This window comes from Ischnura elegans, chromosome X (genome assembly GCF_921293095.1).
Source record: "Ischnura elegans chromosome X, ioIscEleg1.1, whole genome shotgun sequence".
NCBI classification, from domain to species: Eukaryota; Metazoa; Arthropoda; class Insecta; order Odonata; family Coenagrionidae; genus Ischnura; species Ischnura elegans.
Genome location: NC_060259.1, coordinates 101,972,466 through 101,994,362, shown reverse-complemented (window position 1 = coordinate 101,994,362; position 21,897 = coordinate 101,972,466). Strand labels below are relative to the sequence as shown.

General features: G+C 36.7%; 1 protein-coding gene across 1 annotated transcript in view; it reads left to right on the top strand.

Annotated features, from left to right (window-relative positions):
- LOC124170786 overlaps positions 1 to 20,064 on the top strand; it is a 140,840-nt gene extending 120,776 nt beyond the window's left edge. Inside the window, exons 4-7 of the mRNA XM_046549748.1 lie at positions 1,225 to 1,409; positions 3,585 to 3,739; positions 8,132 to 8,391; positions 13,100 to 20,064. Coding sequence (XP_046405704.1) covers positions 1,225 to 1,409; positions 3,585 to 3,739; positions 8,132 to 8,391; positions 13,100 to 13,472 — 973 coding nt within the window. The 3' untranslated portion in view covers positions 13,473 to 20,064. The remainder of the gene's footprint in view (positions 1 to 1,224; positions 1,410 to 3,584; positions 3,740 to 8,131; positions 8,392 to 13,099) is intronic.
- Positions 20,065 to 21,897: the final 1,833 nt, after the last annotated feature.

The following is a 21,897-nucleotide window of genomic DNA, read 5'->3' as shown; positions in this document are numbered from 1 at the left end:
GCAAAAACTGATAGAAGTGGATGAATTCTGTTATTTGGGAAGCAAGATAACTAGTGACGGGAGAAGCAAGAAAGAAATTATCAGCAGAATAGCCCAGGCGAAGAGAGCATTCCACCAAAAGAGAGACCTGCTTACAGCGGGAAACTTAAATATGGATGTAAAGAAACAATTTATAAGAACCTACATCTGGAGTATGCTCCTATACGGAAGTGAGGCATGGACAATGACCGCAGCGGAGAAAGCAAGGATAGAGGCCTTTGAAATGTGGTGCTACAGAAGAATGATGAAAATCAAATGGATCGACCGAGTTAGTAACGAGGAAGTCCTAAGAAGGGTAGGAGAGAAGAGAAGCCTCATGAAAACCTTAATAAGAAGACGGAACAACCTTATAGGCCACATCTTGAGACATGATGGCCTGATGAAGACAATCGTCGAAGGACAGGTGGAAGGCAAGAATGGAAAAGGAAGACCTCGAACAAAATATATGGAACAAGTAAAGAGAGATGTGAAAGAGAAGAAATACGTAGGAGTGAAAAGATTAGCTGATAGGAGAACTGAGTGGAGAGCTGCGTCAAACCAATCCTAGGATTGTTGACCAGTGATGATGATGATGATAGCGAATTAAAATTTTAAAAATGGTTAAATAAAGTCAATGAAGGAAGAAGTCATATCCCAACTCAGTATCAATAGTATGGCTTCCGATTTACAAATTAAATATGTACCATGAATTCGCTCAGAGTTTAAATTTGGGGAAAATTCGTGTTTTTTCTTAATAATGCTGTTGTCGTGGACAAAAAATACTAATAAAATATAATCATTGGTAAATGCAAAGTAAGAAACTTATTTTTATTCAACCTAAGGCCAATTCAAAGTAATTAATAAAATAAAACCTCTGTCTCAAGTCATCTTCGGTACAATTTGAGCGTAATTCATTTTCGAATGTTGATGCGATGTTGTGATGCGAGTTCCTTGCTAATTCCTAACTAAGAGTTGTAATTCTTTCTCTTGAGCTACATGTTTAAAGTGAATTCAGTGTCTTGGAGTATAGGTCTTGAAGAATTTTAATGCATATTTTTGCTAACGTTTTGGTATATTCGTACACCATCATCAGGCCTATGAATGTGTATTGGCTCATACATCTGGTAAATAACGGCATTAAAGGCTGTTAAAATGTTTTTTTTTCAATAATAAAATAATTCCTGACAATTCGAATTGTCCTCGCAGGTCCAAGATCCTGAGGCTGAAGCAGTCGAGCAGTGGCCGCAGCTCCACGTCCGCCAGCATCTTGATGCCAACTTCCGCGTCCCAATACTCCATGTCGTCGCCGGGACAAGCCAACCCATGGGCCGCCGCCGTCCCCAACTCCGCCTCCCTCTTCTCCATGAACTCAGGATCCTCGTCATTCTCTGGTGCGACACCAAACAAACAACCGGCGCTCCCCCACACGAGACTAATTTCTCTCACTCTTCGCGAAAAATCTTTTCGGGATTTCTACCGGCTGAGAATCAGTGTATACTATGTACAGCCGGACTTGGTGGCGGTGGGGTTAAGTCCTTGCTTGCTAAATCGATGGTCGCGGGTTCTAGACCCGCCTTGGTATGGATGTTTTTAAATTTTGTGTCCAATTATATTGAAATGATTGCAATTGATCATTACTGACATATTGTTGTCACCAACGTTTCGACGGATGAGTCGTCCATCGTCACATGGGCGGAGTTTTAGGGCTCCAGGGAGAGCCTGCCCCTCTCCCCCAACTGAAAGGGTTATTTTTTCGAAAAAATTACGAAACATGTACGTTCAAGTACAATGAAAACAAAAGTTTCAATAAATTTTAGTCTAAGATAGTACTTAAAATGCTGTTTCTCTGGAGGGTGTTCTATAGCCCCTAAACCCCAGGCAGGATTGCTGCCTCCCTCCCGCAACATATAATTCTAAGCTTCGCCCATGCATCGTCATCAGGGTGAATGAATAAGTTTCCCTCAAACAAAGTTTTTACTAACAATAAGTCAAGTCAGACTTATTTATCCACCCAGAGGACGATCGGTCAGTGGTGGGTTGAAACGTTGCTGGTATGCAACGATTTAGACCGGTGGAATTCCCGTGAAGACTTCACGTACATAATTCGGAAAGGAATTCCATCAAAGTTTCAATTTTTCTTTCTCAGTGATTCAATGCAAAGTTGGGTTTGGGTAGTCGATGGTAGAGGTCACCCCGGGCTTTGTCACAGTTGTATGAATATCACACATTCTATGACCATTAACTTGGACTGGACTGCCTCCCACTTCTAGGATTTTATTTCGAGGCTTCACCCGGGATTTGAAGCCGGAACCCTTCTATCAACAGCCGAGAGTTCTACCCACTGGGTTGCCAAGCTCCTCCGTAGCCATTCAGTGAGGTAGTGTTTAGTTTTGAAGCAAAACAATCCGGAAAAAAACTCGTGTACCTCGCTTAGGTATCTAATGCGAAAGTCTTACAATTAGTATTTATTGTGAGATATTCTGCCAATTAATTCCCCCGGGCCAGGGCAGAACTGGAAAGAGTGGACCAAATTGTGGTCTAATCCGGTGCCAGGTAAAATAAAACACAAGCCAAGTCAAGTCAATTACACCAACAAGTTTACTTTCCTCATAACAAAAATCTGTGGAGAAGTTCAATCAATCTATTTCTAGAAAAATCAGTGCCTAATTTATATTAGTTCAAAGTACTTTGACTTCAGTTAAATCCTCGGTGGGCATAGTATAATCGAATTTCGCCAGAAAACAGTAAATTAACTATTTACTTATGAAATTGGAGTTTTGAGAACCTAGCCGATTTAGAGCGTAAAAGTTATGTCTTCCACAAAATCCTTCACTCCGGAATAATAAGAGCCTTCTACAAAATTTTATTGCCTATTCCGTAACTACCCTCAGTCCTTCAATAAGTGTCAATCCATCAAATGAGTGACTATTCTTAATCTGTGTCCACATTTTGGATAAGTGCCCGGGGAAAAGTTAGCGATATACATAAATTGCTTTTTGTACTCCATCTCCGTCTAACACGGGAATACAGATTGACATTTGATCACCCAATTTAAGCAATTTTAATTTTTAACGCTGGATGAAGATTAGGTAAGTACTCCTTGACCACGTTGGATTCTCATTTTTTGTATGAAGTGGGCGGGTTTGCAATTTAATAACGAGCCCTGAATGTATTTAAGCTTATCATAATCCAGGACTCATGTCATGACCTTTTGGAAATGTGCCTGCTGCATCCACTTATTCTTGAAGATCATCCGTTCTCTTAGCCACATGGCGTTCCGTTAATGAAACAACCTCTGCCTAGTAGCTCATACGAATTCCTGTTACAAGGTAAGGCCACTCTATTTTTACTTGTTAGTTGCTGTTATTTCATAACAAAATTATGAGCGCAAACCACTATTCCACTTTTCGTCCGTCCACTTCGTTCCCGGAGGCACTCGACGTGCTCATGCACACCCCACTCTTTGAGCCAGAATTTGAGCTGTTTTGAAGGACTTATTTTTGGACTCACATGATGCACGCATTAAGGTCTATGTGCTATATTTCAAAGGCATGTGTCATCCCCAGGAATGTCATCAGTCAGCTCTGCGACCACCAGCAGTCAAGGGTCCGGGAAGTCCCTGCTCTCATCCAACTCTGGAAGCATCAAAAGCGGGCCGGGAAAACTTGGCTACCGTCAGCCAACGGGTGCTTTGAAAAAATCCCAAGCACAGGCTATGAAGGTATGTGATTTTTCAAGCTATAAGATTGGTTTTTTCCACCATTTTTATTTACTCTGCAGGAAGAATACGGGGATAAAATCAGTTACTTGATATGAGAATATTACTTCCCTTTCCAAGAGTTATTGGTATGTTTATCTCATCTCACTTTTCCAATTTTTTCAATATATTTGAAGTTTAGTGGAATGACGCGTGTAGTTGATTCAAGGGTATATGAAGTTTCTTACCGGATATTTTTCCTATTTATTATGTTCAAATGTCCAAAAACCTTATGATATAGCTCATTCAATTACTTTAAATTTACGCCTAGTATTCCGTTTTCATAACACCTGATACGTAATTTTATTCCTACGGCTCATAAAAGGCAATGTGATGCAATTTGCCTTTTATGGCTCTTTATTAAGTTGTGTAACAATAAATTATGAGCAGATTTGATATTTTTACCGACAAGTTGCAGCCAGTTTCTTGAAAAATAATGGTCTTTTTTCAAAGAATATGTCGTGGAACCAGTTCAAGTAATGTTATAATTACCTATAGCCATTACACCCGAATTTTGGAAAATTCCTCACATGTTCATTAATGTCAATGATCTGTGGAGTGATATGAAAATCTTGATACTCAAAATTTTAACATGAGATTTAAAATCAGTATACGGGAGAGGCTGGCAGAGATGACCAAAAGTTGTTAAGTATTCAATCTTTGGAAAGAAATGATACTCCAGCCCATTGTTTTGAGCTTTGAAGTCGCACGACAAAATGCTTGAAAATAAAATGAAATATGCAAGTATAAGCTTCTTGACGTTCGTTTCCGTGGGACAAATCGCTGTTGATACTTATGGTCTCGTTCTTTTACTGCTTATGTACTTACTGGGCAGGAAAGAGGGATTTTTGGACGAATGGTCTTTCCCCCTGCAGACGAAATACGGGGATACAATCAATTATTTGGTAGATTTCTTCCTTTAACAAGAGTTGTTTATATGATTATGTCATGTCAGTTTTTGCATTCCGAGATGGTTCAAGTCATAGAGAACGTTATTTATCCGGGCCTTTCGATATTATGCGACGTAATAAAGTAACACGAGTTCTCTTGAATTTGTGTGACATCTTCTGGATGTCATGCCGCAAAATATCGAGAAATCTCTTAGTTTTTGGTGCGAAATTGGGAAAGTATCAGGGCCGATTGGACAGAAAGCTGCATGAAACCTATTTAGAGAGATAAAAAAGTCTAATGTCGAAAGTAAAACTTCTCAATAAGCATTCACATCAACACCCAACCAGGAAGAAAAATTCCTCTTATGAATTTTCAAAAGACACATCAGAGGCCTTCATTAGTAAAAATTCTGCCTGACAAGGTGATGGACAACCAAGCATTAGAAGATGGTTAAATTAATATGTTGTTGGTCCGTTTTAATGTAATACTGCAGCTAAAATATACAAATAACGAGTAAAATTATTGCGTATTGTTTTCATATTTTTAAAATTAAAACTGCTAAAGAAGATAAATTCAGGAGATCAGGTAATCTCGGTCAAGCAAATGATTTTTGTTCTGTAGAATATTATCTTTTAACTTCCTATAATAGGAGACGCCTTAAAGTTATGCTGCTATAGCTTGTACACATTTATTTCTTTGTATGATGAAATTCTTATATCTTTCATTAAGTGGCGTGATGAGCCTCGGGTAAGCTCTAACCTCTGAGGTAGAAATGCATCATGCACGTCACCGTTAACTTTTATTAAATACTCGATCAAACAACGGAAAATAAATGCTTGAATGGGTGAACTATTCAAATGTCTGATCAATTAACTATTCCCTGTTCTTGGCAACTTTTTTATAATGCCACTCCACATTTGTACGGATCTGGGTTTTCAGGATTCAATGTACGCACTGCAAAAATGAGCCAGCTGCATCTGTGAACGGATGTGCCCCAGTAGTTTTCCATGCTTGACGTTGGAATTAAAACGATTGTCAATTGTGTCATAACCAGTGCATAGTTTCGGCTTGGACGCACCTAGCTTACCCATCACTACGGTAGGCACACAACTCTCCGCAACGCAGCGGGTCTTCAACTTTCCTCACCTACTTGTCCCCTCATTCGACGTGGATTTTGTCAAACTTTTGGAAGCCCCCGTGTTCAGTTGTATGGAAGCATGTGAGAGTTACATGAATAGAATGTTTAGACTTATTTGCCGTCCAGTTTTTAACTAAACCTTCCTCGAAAAAAATACAAATACAGTTCGTATAGTGAGAGTAAAAGATTGAACACCAATGCAGCTTCCACTTAAATCTTTATTAGATACGACCATGGTTTCGTAGCGATGCTACGAAATGCGACGCGACGCGATGCGATGCGACGAAACCATGGTCGTATCTAATAAAGATTTAAGTGGAAGCTGCATTGGTGTTCAATCTTTTACTCTCAGTATGATTGACTTCCACAGAGTACTGCCTGAGACAGTGTCGCACAGTTCGTATATTTAAGGAAATGATAAGAAATCGTGGTGGGATGCTGTGCCGCCTTTGGTAGCCGAAACCACATGCCATACGTCTAAATTCGCCGAAGTGGTAAATTGGAATCGCCTCGTATATTTGATCAAATCTCGAATTCATATTTGAAAATTGGTATTAATGGCGTTTACCTTGTTATTCCTTTGCTCTCAAAACAAATGCTTTTTAAACTTGAAAAATATATCACTGCATGATTGATGAGCTGCAGATAAAGGTTTTAGCTTTAATTAAAGATAACTAATCACCACCTGTGGAGGTCGAACGAGTTAAGCTTATGAATTGAATGCGTCATTCAAATACTAATACCAAAGGTATACCGATTGCCGCCTGTATTCATTGTTGCTTAGATTAAGGCATGCAAACAAGAAAATACTTCCTAGCGAACAGTGGTTTTCACTTCTCTAAAGAATCTTACCGATTACGCAGCTGCTGACGCTACTGGAATATTCTTATGGGTTGGAAAATGGCATCATCCTTTATTATGTTACTTTTTCTTTATTTTGACGGGATTTCAGAGAGCTTTGTTGGTTTCGGGATATTACTGCGTTTCAAAACCCCGGGCGTAAATTTTACGCGACTTTTATCATAAAATACAATAAAACTCCCATTCAAAAATATATCTGTCCAGTAATTCTCATCAGGGTTTTATAAGAGTGTTTTCAAAACATTTCTGAAGAGTATTAAAAAATCCGCGGACGACGCTGAAAGTTAATCTGATGTTTTTTTTGTATGCATGACCGGATATCGTCAGCGCACGCCGGAGAGGTAGGCAATCCGCGATTCACTTATTTTTTTGGGGAGGCCGATTTTCTCAATTTTTCCATATTTGAGCTGTTTGGGTAGTCACCAATGATCATAAATCCAACACCATTTTAACATGGAAAACATTTTTCCGAATAATCGCAGAATGATACACTTCAAGATTCTTGCCACAGTCTCCAGAAACCGTTAACATTTTACACTTAACCCTTTTACCTAACGTATATTATGTTGCTTACCAGGGAACATTGCACAAATTATAAAATACAGCCTAAAATGGATTAGTTTACATTATATGCTCTTAAAAAAATACTCGTGTGCAAAGGATTGGATATTTTTGACATCACGGACCCTGCTTTGAAGATTAATTGCCATTCAAACAATATTCCCTTCCAATATTCCACTCCCACGTCCAATGTTCATTACTCCCGTAAAAACTTGCTCACTCTATTTTTACCTTACATTTTTAATCTTAAGCATTTATTTAATATAATAAATTCTTGGATATTATATCTGTATATACTAATTTTTATCTATATTTATTAATCCTTGTAACATTGTATACTTTGTATTTCTGATGGCGATTGATACACTCTAATATATATTATTTACCCTTTACTGTTTTTAACATCAAATCATAAACGCTATTTCTTCAACTTATGTGTCAATGTCCTGACGTTAACATTTATAAATGCCAAAATTTTGGCATGAATAGGATAATATTTTATTAAGAAAAAGATGGGACGAGAACACCAGGGAAACAAAATCTTAAATGGGGAAGAAAGTATTGAATCTCATGATCGAACCTCATTTTAGATACATGGTTTTTTTTACATTGATTAGCTTTTTAGGTTGATAGTAGGCAAAGGATTGGATTTCATTCTCGAACCTCACTCGAGATACAAGATTTTTTTTCAAATTCTCTTTCGGCTAAAGAAATCCATGCTCGCAGAACCCTAAAGAATAATAATACGCTAGAATAGGGATTTGTATTCCGAAAATTCATATTTGTATATTTGTTTTCCAGAAAACTGAGTTCCCACGAACACTTTATGACCCAATTCCCCCTTTGAAGAGAATAATGCGATTGAAATGGAGCATAAAATTGCGCGATTTCCTTTGAAATTGCAGCTAAGGGTTCAAGAGATAAAGGAGCCTCGGATCAGTTCGGCCGGGACGAGCGGAGCGTCGACGTCACAAGGGACGACGAGCAAGGAGCGGTCCGCGTCTCCGCTCACCGTGAACGGGAAGCGCGTGCCCGCGAGCCAATCAACGGCCACCACGTCGGCCCCGCCGCGCCTCCCGCCAATCAAGGAATTCCAGAGGGACTACAGAGCAAGCAAAGAGAGAGCGTCGAGGGACAAAGCGACGTCAGCGTCCACACGCATCAGGTACTCATTTGTTTTCACTTTCCGTAAAATTAGTCCTTTAGTGTAGGACTTCACCATTTCCCGGCGAATAGTTACCGTTGATTCTTCTCGGGATTTCATCGGGGTAATCTCCTAAATATCCATCTAGTGACGGATACAGAAAAAAATAAGGGGGTCGCAAAAGATAGCTAGACCTACCTTAAATTTTATCATGATAAAAAAGTGACCAAGTCACCTGACTATACCATTTATACAGAGGGATCAGGACTCCTAGGTGGGTCCTCTGAAGGATACAACACACCGGGGCCGGGACCCAGTAATTCGACTGACACGCCCGATCACCCGGGGAGGGGAGTGGACATGGGGAGGAAAAAGGAAAGAGGCGGCGCCGCGATAGGAGCCCGACGACGCCACTGGGGTAGGGATAGGGTTGGAAGGGAAGGGACGGGCTAAACACCTTACCGCAATTGAAGCGGAAAGGGCCCACTAACTAGCGAAACCCGGCATCAGCCATTAATTTGTCAACGATTTTGGAGGATTTTCCTATTAATGAGAAAACCCTATCCATCAAATCGTTGGATAATACCGTTTATACAATACACACAGTGCCATTTTATGATATAAAAAATTTTCAATTGTGGTTCTACAATGTCCGGCAATGCGGGCGGCCCAGCAAGGGGAGTGGATGAAGGCCTTCTGCTCTGATCACGATGGAAAAGGATTTCATCGAAACGTCGTCAGCGGAGGAGATTACCCGGATGAAATCCCGAGAAGAATTTACAAGTCCTTTAGTGGTCGTTCTGGGTATCAGAAAATTGGTATTTTATTCTCAGAATGATATTGTATTGTCAAAATGGATGTTGCGAAAACTTCAGAGGAAAAAATATTCAATAATAAAGAAAATATTGGATTTCGTGCTCGATTCTCGTTCTAGATTTAAGATTTCGTCAAATTCTCGCTTGACGAAGAAAAGACGCGGCATTAGGTAGGTACTCCTTTGTTTTCACTTTCCTTAAACAATAGTCCTGTAGTGATCGTTCTGGTTATCAGAAAAATGGTGCATTATCGTCACAATGTCAATGCAATGTCAAAATAGATGCGACGAGAACTCCAGGGGAAAATAATCTTAAATAAGGAAAAAATACTAGATCACGTGCTCAAATCTCGCTCGTGATTCAAGATTTTTTCAAATTCTCGCTTGACGAAAAAAATCCTTGATAAATTATAAATTGTAAATAATAGATTGGTCGTACCACGATAACTGTAACTGGAGTGAACCACAGACCTCTCAGGTGTTGATGAGAATTGGTTCTCATGCCTGCCTCCTCATGCAAAAAATACCACATAGAGCCCGGGCCGGATTTACCGTAAAGCCAAATAGGCACGTGTGTATTGGCGTCGCAGTCCAAGGGGCGCCTTGTGTCACCTCATGCGAGTGGCTATGCCTTATCATAAATATCGGGGAGAGGACGGGGGGGCTCAAGTGAGGAGGGGCGCTCAATGGAACGGTGCCTATAGCGTAACTTTGGGTAAATCCGGCCCTGCTTAGAGCATTTTGTAAGAATAAAAAAAACTGAATAACGGGCCATTCAAACGTGCACTCTTTTGCAAGCACGACATTTTCAGCGCACAATTTTTTTAAAGAAACTGCAGTCATACTCATGTGTAAGAGAGAGAAATCAAATGTTTGAGGACTAGTTTTATACTAAATTATTTGAAAAATCCCGGAAGTGTTGCCAGTAATTGGGTCTTTACCATTCAAATCATATTAGTAGTATATTCAAATCTTGTTAGTCGATAAAGTTGCATATTCTAATATTTTCTCTTTTTGTTATTTTTATTTTATACCAGTACAAATTTGCTCTATTAAGAATATTATGGTCAAGCTTTAGGGATTGGACTTAGGAATTCAGGATTTAGACATTTTATGAGATGAAAAAATTTGCATCACTGGTTGCGTTGACCGGTTGGAGTCCATTTGGAGATGAATTCAAATTGGAGACTACTCATTTTCCTTGATTTTGCCTCTTAATTTTCTTACTTTAGCAACCAAAAGTTAATGCCGCAGAATGGAGCAATTATTGCATTATTCATAGACTTTCGAAGACTAGCAATATATGCCAATTGTAAGTATTTATAATGGGTGATCCAACTCATCACTCAGCAGAAAATTGTAAATGCTTCAATATTTTTATAAACTGATTAATGAGTTGTTGCTAACTTTTACTTTTGCAATAATGATGTTAATGAGTCTAAATTATGGAATAATTTTTTCCGGTTTCTGAAATGCACAATTCTAAAAATGCTATTCAAAAGTTATTTTAAACAATATTATTTATCAACAGTGGGAAATAATTGAATTTCGTAAGCAAGTATTTATTTTTAAAACGACTGAAAAATCACGGCGACAACTTATTAGAAGAATAAGAATTATTTAATTTGAGGCATTTAGATTTATGCATATTTGAATTTTATCAGGAAATAATGTGCAGTGAATTATTTTATACTGAATATCTCTGCTCATAGTTGCGATAGAAATATTTTTTATTGCTCGTTTTACTGATGAATATTTAATATATCGAAATCTGCTGGGTTAGCGGTGGTGAAGTATTCATGAAGTGCCGTGAGAAAAAATTCCCCTGGACCGGGAATTGAACCAATGGCTTTCCGGGCCACTGCAATGCAATGACATAGGACATCAGGAATCTGGGTAGCGTAAATGGTCTGCGCAGTGGCCCAGAGAGCCGGGGGTCCGTGGTTTGAATACCGGTCCAGGGTTTTTTCTCATGGCAATTCATGCACCAGCTGAATATTTGTTTACGCCAAAAGTTATCCCAGTGAGAAATGGTTGGTGGAATCCACGTGGAACCCACGTGGAGATGTAACGTGGATACCACGTGTTTTTGGTCGTGGAATCAACGTGGAACACACGTGGAAACTTGGTGGAAAAATTAAAACAGCAGTAGGTGCTGTCCTAAAACCATTAAAACCTCAACCACTCTATATCTAAACCTTCTATATATGTGTCTACGATTTTTCATGTTCTCTCATGGCTGCCTTTCCACGAATTATATAAAAATAGAATGTGCGATACATTTTCACATAAGTAGTGTGGTTTCAGGATGATAAATCAGGCAATGTCACCAGAGAGTTAAGTTCCTCAAATTAGAAATTCTGTTTAACATTTTATGCTAATCACCACAAATCCACTTGAAATCAACGTGGATTCCACGTGGGTCCAACCACTCAATATCCACCACCACCATATATCCACGAGTCAACGTGGATTCCAGGTGGGTTCCACGTGGATTCCACCACCCATTTCTCACTGGGATTGTAACGATTGTTTAAACAATCCTCTAATTTCCATTATATTTTCGGGTTAATCAAATAATTTAGTACAAAAGTAAGTACTCATACATCTGATTAGGTTAACTCCTTTGAAAGATGACATCAAAAATTTGACAATTACAAAAAATCATGAAATTGAAAATAACTGCAATTCAATTCTTTTTTCAATTCTCACAAAATGCTTGGAGTGGTATTTTTTAGCAAGCCAACATTTGCACTCTTTTTTCATCAAAATCCAAAAGGACAAAGGTGAACTCCGCTCCAAGTTGGTGGGGAGTATACAAATTGAATACTTTTTGTGCTATATGTATATCTGTTAACAAGAGACCTTACAAAATGATTTATTGTAAATTGTCATTCAGAATAATACAAACTAATGTTTTCTCCATCAGTCTCCTCTCAACCAACCCTCTCAGTGTCCACATTTCCATATCATGTAGCACCATAGTCTCCGAAATATTCTTTTCCAACCTTACCTCTACCCACTCTCGCATAAGAACAACTCATCAATGAAGTTTGGGAAGTTACTATTACCAGTAGCTGTGACTGTCCAAAAGCCTTGAGTGCTACATGATATTCCCATACACTTACAATTACTGCCATCTCATGAATTGGCTACAGATCTGATAATGCCACTAATTCTTAGAAGGCAGGTCTTTCAAAGTCATCAGTTTTTTGTTCATAACTCAGTGAAGGATTGTGGACTTTATTTTTGTGTCAAAAACTAACTTTATTATTGAATTCTCGAATCCATGAATTCAATCAAATAAGGATGAACGGCCCTGTTAGATGGAATATCTGTGTGATTGAAGAGTTATGCATGCTAATTATACATTTTCACTGGGGATCGTTCAGTTCAGTCCTTCAATACTCTGTTCCACTAGCTCCTGAGCCTATACACAGAATCTGGTTCAAAGCCAAAAAACATTTGCACCTCGATAATAGTTTGTGCAAAAAAAACTCCACTCAAGTTTTAAAACTTTACTCAAGCATAATTTACATTTCATTCTTAAAACAGTTGTTATGGAACAAATCACATGAAAGATAAGTTGATGAATTATTTTTGGTATTTTACAAGATAGCATATTCAAAATCACGATTGCTTTAAAAAATGAAGTTTTGCAAATGCTTCAGTGAAGTGTTGCAAGTTGAAAAAATGAAGTATTGCAAATTGCAAATGCATGGCAGTTTATGAAAAACTAGAACTGGAAACCATTACCAGGAACTGAACCAGAATAGGAACCAGCAAAAAAGGGGGCCAATATATCCTTAATTTCCATCAAAACAAAGATATTGGTAAATACATATTTTTCTGCATTCATCTTTGCGTATAAAATATTTCGGCTCATGATATGATTGACGGTATTTTTTATCACAGGTGTGCGCAAAAGATTGTGACGCAGCTGGAGGCTACCCCACCAATATCAGTAAGTGCAGTGTCAAGCAGCTCAAAGAAAGCGACGGCATCGTCTTCTTCTTCCTCATATTTCCGATCCCTGTCCCCCGTGAAAATGTGTAAGAAAGAGAAACGCAAGGAGGAGAAAAAGAGACTGAAGGAGGAGAAGAAGCGTGCCGGGGAGGTGGCGGCTGAGGCTGCTTCGGCTGCGAGCACAGCACGTGACAAGGAGAAGGAGAAGAAAGGCGAGGTGAAGAGCAAGAAAGAAGATGGGAGCGAGAGTGGGAAAGGGAAGAAGAAGGAGGAAAAGCAGGGTAAGAAGGATAAGGACAAGAAAGATGGAAAAAAAGACTGAGTCTGATGAGGGAGGGGGGCTTATCCATCAGTTTGATGATGATAAATAAAAAGTAATGCACTGAAAATGGAAAACATCGGCATAGAATGAATAAGTTATGACATAAACACTTGATGTTTCTTTTTCTGTAAAAAATATTGAGCAGGAGCTTAGATTCTTGAAGTGCTCCTTTTGTTTATGCGCTTATCGCTTGGCTCCTTTGGTATTTCATGCCAAAAATTACCTGAAAAATAAGATTTTTTGCACACCACCTTATACTTTGTAATTTAGGGACCTATTTTTCTAAGGAAAAACAAAATAAAATAATTTTGCATCATCAATGAAGGTGCTAGATAAGTGAAAGGGAATTTAATTGATAATTAATTCTACTGAATTACCCCAATTTTTGAGTCTATGTTTCTCTCTATTTTTATTTACTTTCATATGCACGGTAGTGATAATATTATCTATTATGAAGTTGACGTGTATTTTCTAAGCAATGTAGATAGATATGATTTTCCTGGTGATGAATGAAGCACATGAGACAGTAAGAACTTACGTAGCATAACTAAACCCCAGAAAGTTTAGAAATTATTGTTAAGCATGAGTTCATTGTAAATCATTAATCCAGTGTGAAACACTAGTGGAAATATTTCTATTAACTTTAGTTTATTGTTAGCTTACTATTATGTCCTAACTCAATGAAACTTTAAGCCAACTTATTCATTAATTCCCACATGAGGTAGCAAATGTCAAAGTACTGTTTGAAATGCAAATTGATAGCCCTATGCACACATTTCTTCACTTTTAATGTTTTATGCATATAGTTTGCCAATAATACGGCACAATAACCCATTAATATCCTTCATGAAATAGGGCTCACTTACTTTTCTTGATAAGTGAATTTTATTAATGGGTCGGCATAGAGTTTTTTAATTAATGACTATGATTTTCCTGGCCATAAACTAGCATTGTAATGGTAGGAGTGACAGATCAATAATGTATCTTAAATCACTAATTGAACTAATCATTGCAGGAAATATCCCATGGCAGTTTTTCAAAAGCAATGAAGTTCATGTATTTTGAACAAAATCATGCGTATAAATTTTTAGTCTAATATAATTTTGGATCAAACAGTTTTTATTTTTGAAAAGCTTCATTTTTGACAAGTCAAGCAAAAAATTATTTTAAAAGTTTTGTTAATGAAATGCCAATTTTCTTTCAAAAGCACTTATGCATAATATGGCACACTAGTTATTTAGACATACATTTTCTTTTTTATTGCCAGTGCTAAAATTTAAAAAAATATTTATCCCTAAAGTATTTGTATGAGTTACATTTCACTTTTCCAAGCACTCATTTTCACTGTTTCATTTTCAATATCTGTCTTCCAAAATTAATTGAATCATGAATATAAACTACTACTCTCAAACACTTCTGATGGGTGACACACTCATGTAAATTTGCTCACCAGAGATTGAATTAATCATAAAAAGGAGTTGTATTAAGAATTTCTTGCCATAAATTTGACCAAAATGTGATTTCCCTCCACCATGGGCAGCACAGCACAGTTTTCAGTTGCTGTGCAATCTGAGTGTGAACCTTAATAATATGATATGCAATAACTTTTGAGGATACAGCACACTTGTAAAAGAATACATTTAATGTAAAACGTACCGAAGACTCCAAAGGAGTATACTTTGGCATTCATCAAGAACAGCACTTTTCACCATAATTATGTATTGGCATCCCTCATCTCATCTGATGTCTTCATTTTTTCAAGCAATTTTTCCCATAATTTGTCTGATAGACACTGAACATAAAATTTAAGATTGGCATCTCAAGAAAGTAAGGTTTCGATCAAACAACTGTTTTGTCAGTGATCAATATAAAAATGGAAACAATGTCATATCAACCTTGGCACCAACAACACATTTGCCTAACCATATTATCAATGCCAGTTACATTAAATATACCATGCATTAAAAACTGTTTTTCCAATCATGTGCCATTTACTAGACATGTAGAAACCTACATGTTTTCTACCTCTCTTGCTCTTGCTATGCTTTCAACTTTGGAAGAATTCATTTCACTCTTGCATTTTTCATAGCACCACCAGTTTTGAGTGTGGCGTACCTACTCATCAATGATAACTCAGTAGAATTAATTCAAGACCTGATAATATAATTGGCAATAAGATATTAGATATCTAACAATGGTACTCTATATAAATCAATAGCATCTTCATCTTTGTATTGTAAAGAACAATTTATTGCATGAAAAAATGCCAGGTATAAATGTAGTGATCACCTTATGCTGAGAATTACAATGTGATCAATATGGTTATTCAATCACATTTAGAGACATAGGTCTCTGAAAATAGCAATTTTTTCACCAGCTGTTACCAATTAATTTGAGATTTTTATGCTATGCAAACCTTGGATAGTCAGTTTTCCAATATATATCAATAATCAGCTATTGGCAGAGATGTTGGCTCATGTTCTTTGTTGATTTTGAAAAGTCTATTTTGGTAATATATTCTGCAAGTAAGCCCGTTTAGCTGTACATTTTCACCTTTAATATCCCTTTTAACAGGCAACTTATAATCTTTTTGACCTTTTACCTGCATTGTAAAGAATCTGCTGAGCTCTCAGCACCAATGAAGCTTATTTTTCTTCGCATTTCATCTCCATTAATCCACCATTTAGAGCTTGGTGGTCGGAACCTAGTTACCCATAAGATCTCATAGTTTGAACGAGATTTTATCATTATAATGTATTATCAAAGAAAGTGAAATCTTTGAGTGTCACAGTGGCTTCCGAAAGACTTATCTCATGAGAATAACTTCATATAATATAAGTGTTGTCATTAATCATTTCTTTGATAATGATTTGTGGTGCCTGGTTTCGATTTATAGGCCTGATATAATTATTTAACTTTATATTACGCTGTGGGAGAAATAAAGATAAAAATATTTTTTAGCCTTGGTCTAAGAGGAAAACTATATTCACTCAAATTCCTGGTGCCAAATTATATCTATATAGTTAAGTAAATTGCAGAGATTTGAGATGCCTAAAATGCTCAAACTTCTGTGGATAGGGGTATGAACTCAGTTGATTGATCAAATACTTGCTAACTATATTTGTAGTTATTTATGTGTCTTCCATCAAAGTATTGATTATGCTGAGGGCATTTAACAGGCTGAAAATAATTCAAGAAATTCACCAATTGTTTCCTTTTATGATAATAATTAATATACCTGGTTATTTTGGCAAATGATTACTCATCAAGGTTAAAATATACATTTATCCAACTACTTATAGCTTTTACTCGTTATAGATTTAATTTTGTTACGCTTATTCCAGAATTAATAATTTTTTAAACAAAAAGATCACCAGCTCCCTTACTTGCCTCAGGTGAGAGAAAGTATCTCAACAATAGTGGTTATACTACCTTATAAAGTGTACTAGTTTGGAAATATAAATAATAGGAGTAGGTACTTCCTGGAGGTGCATTTGGAGCATTTGTATGTTTAACATGAAATTGGTAAGCTCTGCATGGAAATTTATGAAAGGAGTTTAAGATGAATGGAAGAGAAAAGTGGAGTTTTTGCCTCTGAGGTAGTAATATGTCTGGTTGCAGGAGCTGTTCACAAGAATTGCCTTCTCTCCAGAAGGATTGTGATATAAATTCCTCAAAGCTACTCTGTATGAAATAATCTGTTATTCATCTCATGATTTTTAATACGTAAATTTCCTATGCTTTGCTTACAGTTAATGCAAGTTAAGATCAATGATGACAATGTCACCACGTTATAATAAATTCAAAATTTATATTTGAGGATATTTTATGGCTCAGCTTCAAGCCTCTCTCTGTTTGATGTTATTCATTTTATTGTTTACCTACAATGTAAGGGCATTGGGTGTTAGAATGTGAACCATCACATTTGTGAACTTGATTTTATTATATTCTTATCCAGAATTAAAATTTTATTGACCTTGTATTGAGGAAACTGATTTCTTTTATTCAATGGAGGTGTACGATTTATTTTAGGATCCTCCACAAATTAATTTCGCTATTGAATTGTAAATGGAGTTCTGTCTTCATTGAACATTCACTATTTCTATGGCAATGGACTTGAGGCCTTAGATAAACTGTAAAATTAACGAATAAATAGACTGCTCATCAGGCTTATATAGGAAATGATAATTATGAAATGTTGGTATTTTAAGATATAATTTTAAAAAGGAAAGCATTAATGTGGTGGATGTTTGTTAGGGAATGATAGATGATTACTGAAATAAAGTTATGTAGTTGTTGTTTAAGTAAAATTATTTGTGATTAAGATGATGTGCTAAATGTCTATTACTGGTTAATTTATTATTTTGTGAAGTTAATATAAAGTGTAAATTCAAAAAATCAAGTAATGATTTCTGATGTGTAAATTCATAATCATGCCCAATGTTTAGCATAATTTTTATGCTAAAGTCAATAAGGAATTCATAGAAATAAATACAGAAAACATGTGAAATGTATTTATGTAAAATGTATTTCCAGTCACGGATAAATGCTCATCGGAGAAATGAGAGGAAACTATGTTCATATAAAACATAGAAATAATACTTCATGTATAAACTGCCCATTGCGTGGTTATATCAGTGTGTTGAAGGCCATTTTTAACAATTATCGATTAAAATGGGAAAGCACTGAATGAAAACACTTTTTTAAAACATGATTACACCATTTTATGTTGATGTTCCAGCACCCCAGTTCTGGAATATGGATGGCAAATACACATGCAAGTTTTAAATAAGAGTGGATCTAATACCATGAATCAGATAATTAATTTGACATGCATTGTATTTTTGCTGTAAGGCTGTTACTTTGATTGGTTTTGGCAGTCTACGTTCTTGCCATTGAACATGTATGTTTGAAAATGAAACTAATTATATTCATTTGCATCCATTTTGTTCTGTGAGTCATGCCTAGAAAGCTGGGCACATTTTTTTCTTTTATGTCATTTATATTACTATGATGAATTGGTGTAAAGGTCATCTTCAAGTCCTGAATATGGGGAAGTGGGGTTGATTCACTTCCTGGTAAATGTTATAAACCTGTGCCAAAAAAATCTTTATACATTCAAAGAGAAATCATTAGCTTTAGCTGCTAGGTGAAGGCTCAGTTCCACCTTTGTTAATAGGTGGGTGAGTTGAAAAGGGAGGGGAATAAGGAAGTGTACTCAAAGCAAGTTTTGAGAATCCCAGGCATTGGTTTTAACCTACTCTTAATGATCAGCACCAGGGGGTAAATTTCTTTTTTTGATCTTCAAATTGGAAAGTTGTGGTACCAAATAATTTAATTCACAACCCACACTTTTAATTTCTGTAGGGATGCATTCTATTTTCCTCATGGTAATTTTACATTTGCACGTAAGTGAGAACGATATATGTTGTGAGTTCCCTAAAAAAATAGCCTATTCTGCCCAGAAATCATCACTATCTATCAAAGTTTAAATCATATGCTGGAAAATGGTTTATAGTATTTCAAGGTACCTACTGGATGGGTGAAAGAAGTATTTTCAAAATTGTTGCGTTTTTCCCAAAACGGAGAAAATTTCTTTCCTTGATATCTACTCTCCATTAAAATTTAAATCATCTTAGCCTTATTTATTAAAAATATTTAATTTATTAACAAGATGACAAGTACAGCGGAGATATCGAAAGAGAAATGATTTGCTCCAATGGCAGTCAGGTATGCCTAAAGAGTATTCTCAACGATTAAATATGATTTTTAAATATACCAAAGCTGGTACCTGCCTTAAAGCCAGCTTCTGCACACTCTTTTTACTGGCAATTATAATTTAGACACTCATGACTATCTGTAAAATCAAAATTTTGGTTCTTTGGAGTAAGATACAGAATAATTAATTCATCCCTTCCATTGAGGAAGAAGTTATGGAGAATTATGTATACACACATTTCAGTTATTTAGAGTAACTGTAAAACCTTTTAGTAATGATGTCTAACTGCAGAAAATGGAGTAGTCAGACTAAAAATCCGTAATGCAAATGTACTTATAGAGCTGAAATGTGATGGTTATGTAAAACATGTCAATGATGCATTTACACATTTTTAATAAATTAATTAGCTCAAAAAGATGATTTTTTATACAAGCAGTGTTATTAGAATAAGAACCAGTCATATTCAAATTCTCATATTCCAGCTACCTATCAACAATAATTGTTATTTTCCATGATTAAACCTTGAAACATTTCTTCCTGTTTGCAGTAAGAGGATAACACTCATTGAAAAAAATAATTGATGCCGAGTCATCAATCTACTGAAATACATTTGAAGGGATGCTGGGAATATATCCCACATTGGGTGTTCTAATACTCACTGTGCCATGCCTAGGTTATGGTGGGGTAATTAATAAGATAAGTGACAAATCTTAGAATTAAAAGATTGACTCAAAAGCCATAACAAAATTTTATAATGTCATAAAATGTTTGTGAATAAGTTTTGGAATAAGGTTGTGCATGGAGGGTGAAAGTTATAAATGGCTGTACAAATTGCATTGGCAACAATCGAAATAAAGAAGTATGAAAAGTAAACTTTTTGTGGAGGTGTATTTTATTTGACAGCCGCATTGGCGTTAGTGGGAAATAGTATGAATGATTTTCCAAGATGATACCTGCATTTAGTTAAGTGTTCCCGAGACTTTTATCCTTGTGAATGACTTGCGATGGATTCAGCACTAGATCTGAGCTGGTTTTGTTCCTGCTTTTTAAAATTTCAAATCTCCGCAATTTTGTTCCTACTTGCACAATATACCATCAATTTCATAATTTTACTCCTCAATAAACTTTTTATTTACTTAAATAACTTAAGATATTTTTAACTTAGGAACATTTGCATGTGTTGATGCTTTCATCCCTTTTGCTACAGTTCACTCTCTGGGAAGCTACTCGTCACCGGCAGAGGAAAAGTTAAGGGGACAATCAACTCTATTGCTTCCTAGAAAAAGAGATACTTATCTAAAAAACTACAGGGAACAATTATGACTCACTAATGCTCTGGGGATAAGATGATCCTTCCTTGACACATTCAATGCGGGCCCAATTTTCATTAAAGTCGTCAAAATCAGCCGTTAAAATAAGGAAGGAAAATAGCAAGAGGTTTCCGCGCCACAACTTCCATTCATATTCTGCTTTTTGCAAACGGCACACATGGTTTGAAAGAGGGAAGCTTGCTGAAGGCTGTACACACGATTGGAAGACTTGGAAGTGGATATTAGTCATGTACGGAGGCGGAGAAAGGGCTCCTGGCCCGATTAGCAGAGCATACCAATTGACGTGCTCCGTATCTCGGCTTGGATGGGACCACATCAATTGACTTTCTCTGTACTGAATGTGTTGAAGGTGTGAGGGAATGGAAAAGGGAAATTTCGTCCACAGCTCGCTACAGGGAGAATGAAAAGGTGCATTCCCAGCAACCTACCATGCGATTGTACCAGGTACGCTCACAGCAGTGAAAGGGTAAACTGATTCCTTATCTTGAAAGAATGCTAATTCAACACACAACACAATCATTTAATGATTGGCCCCGAGAGAATGGATTAATACTGTGAAGCTAGGGTCTATTGTAATAAGCATATTTCACTAAAATTGTTTTGAATGAAGGCTAATTATTCCAAAAGCCTTTCTTGGACTTGGCGCCATGTAATGTTTTTAATTATGATGCCAATATTTTGGCAGATAACTAGTCTATCTTTTTCTGGGATGTTCTCACTATGTCTGAATTCAGTGCTCTGAAGGATGGTGTGGAAAGGAGAGGGTAGACCTCACCCCAGACATAGGCAGGCGAGTATCACACATTCACGGCAGGAGGGCCATTTACCTCTGACTTCGAGGATCTTATTTCAGGTGTCCAAAGGCTTCACCCGGGATTTTTCCGTCAGATTAATTAAATTACTGCTAATTTTAATTTGATGTCAAAATCTAGCTGTTACTGCCATTTCAACAGTAATGCAATGACTACTAATAAAGTAAGTTGATGCGTACAACCTGAGCAGAAAAAATCATACTGTAAATTTTCTGTATATGATATGTTCTAGGGTGATATAATGAAAAAATGTTGGCAAATTTATAAAATTACTGTTTTCTATAAAAAAAATTGTCCACAATTATTGGGATACTAATTATTATGTTCTTCACCTGCTTTCTAGATACAGGCGTGCAAACATTTTTTCAATGTAGCGCTACCTAGAGGGTACAGAGACTGAGTTCTTGTATTTTTACCCTTTCGCTGCTGTTAATGTACCTGGTACTATCGCACAGTAGGCTGTGGTGAACGTACCTTTTCATTCTCTCTGTCACACACTGTGGACTAAATTTCCCTTTTCCATGCCCTCACTCCTTCCAAGACAGATCGTTTTATCCCCAGAC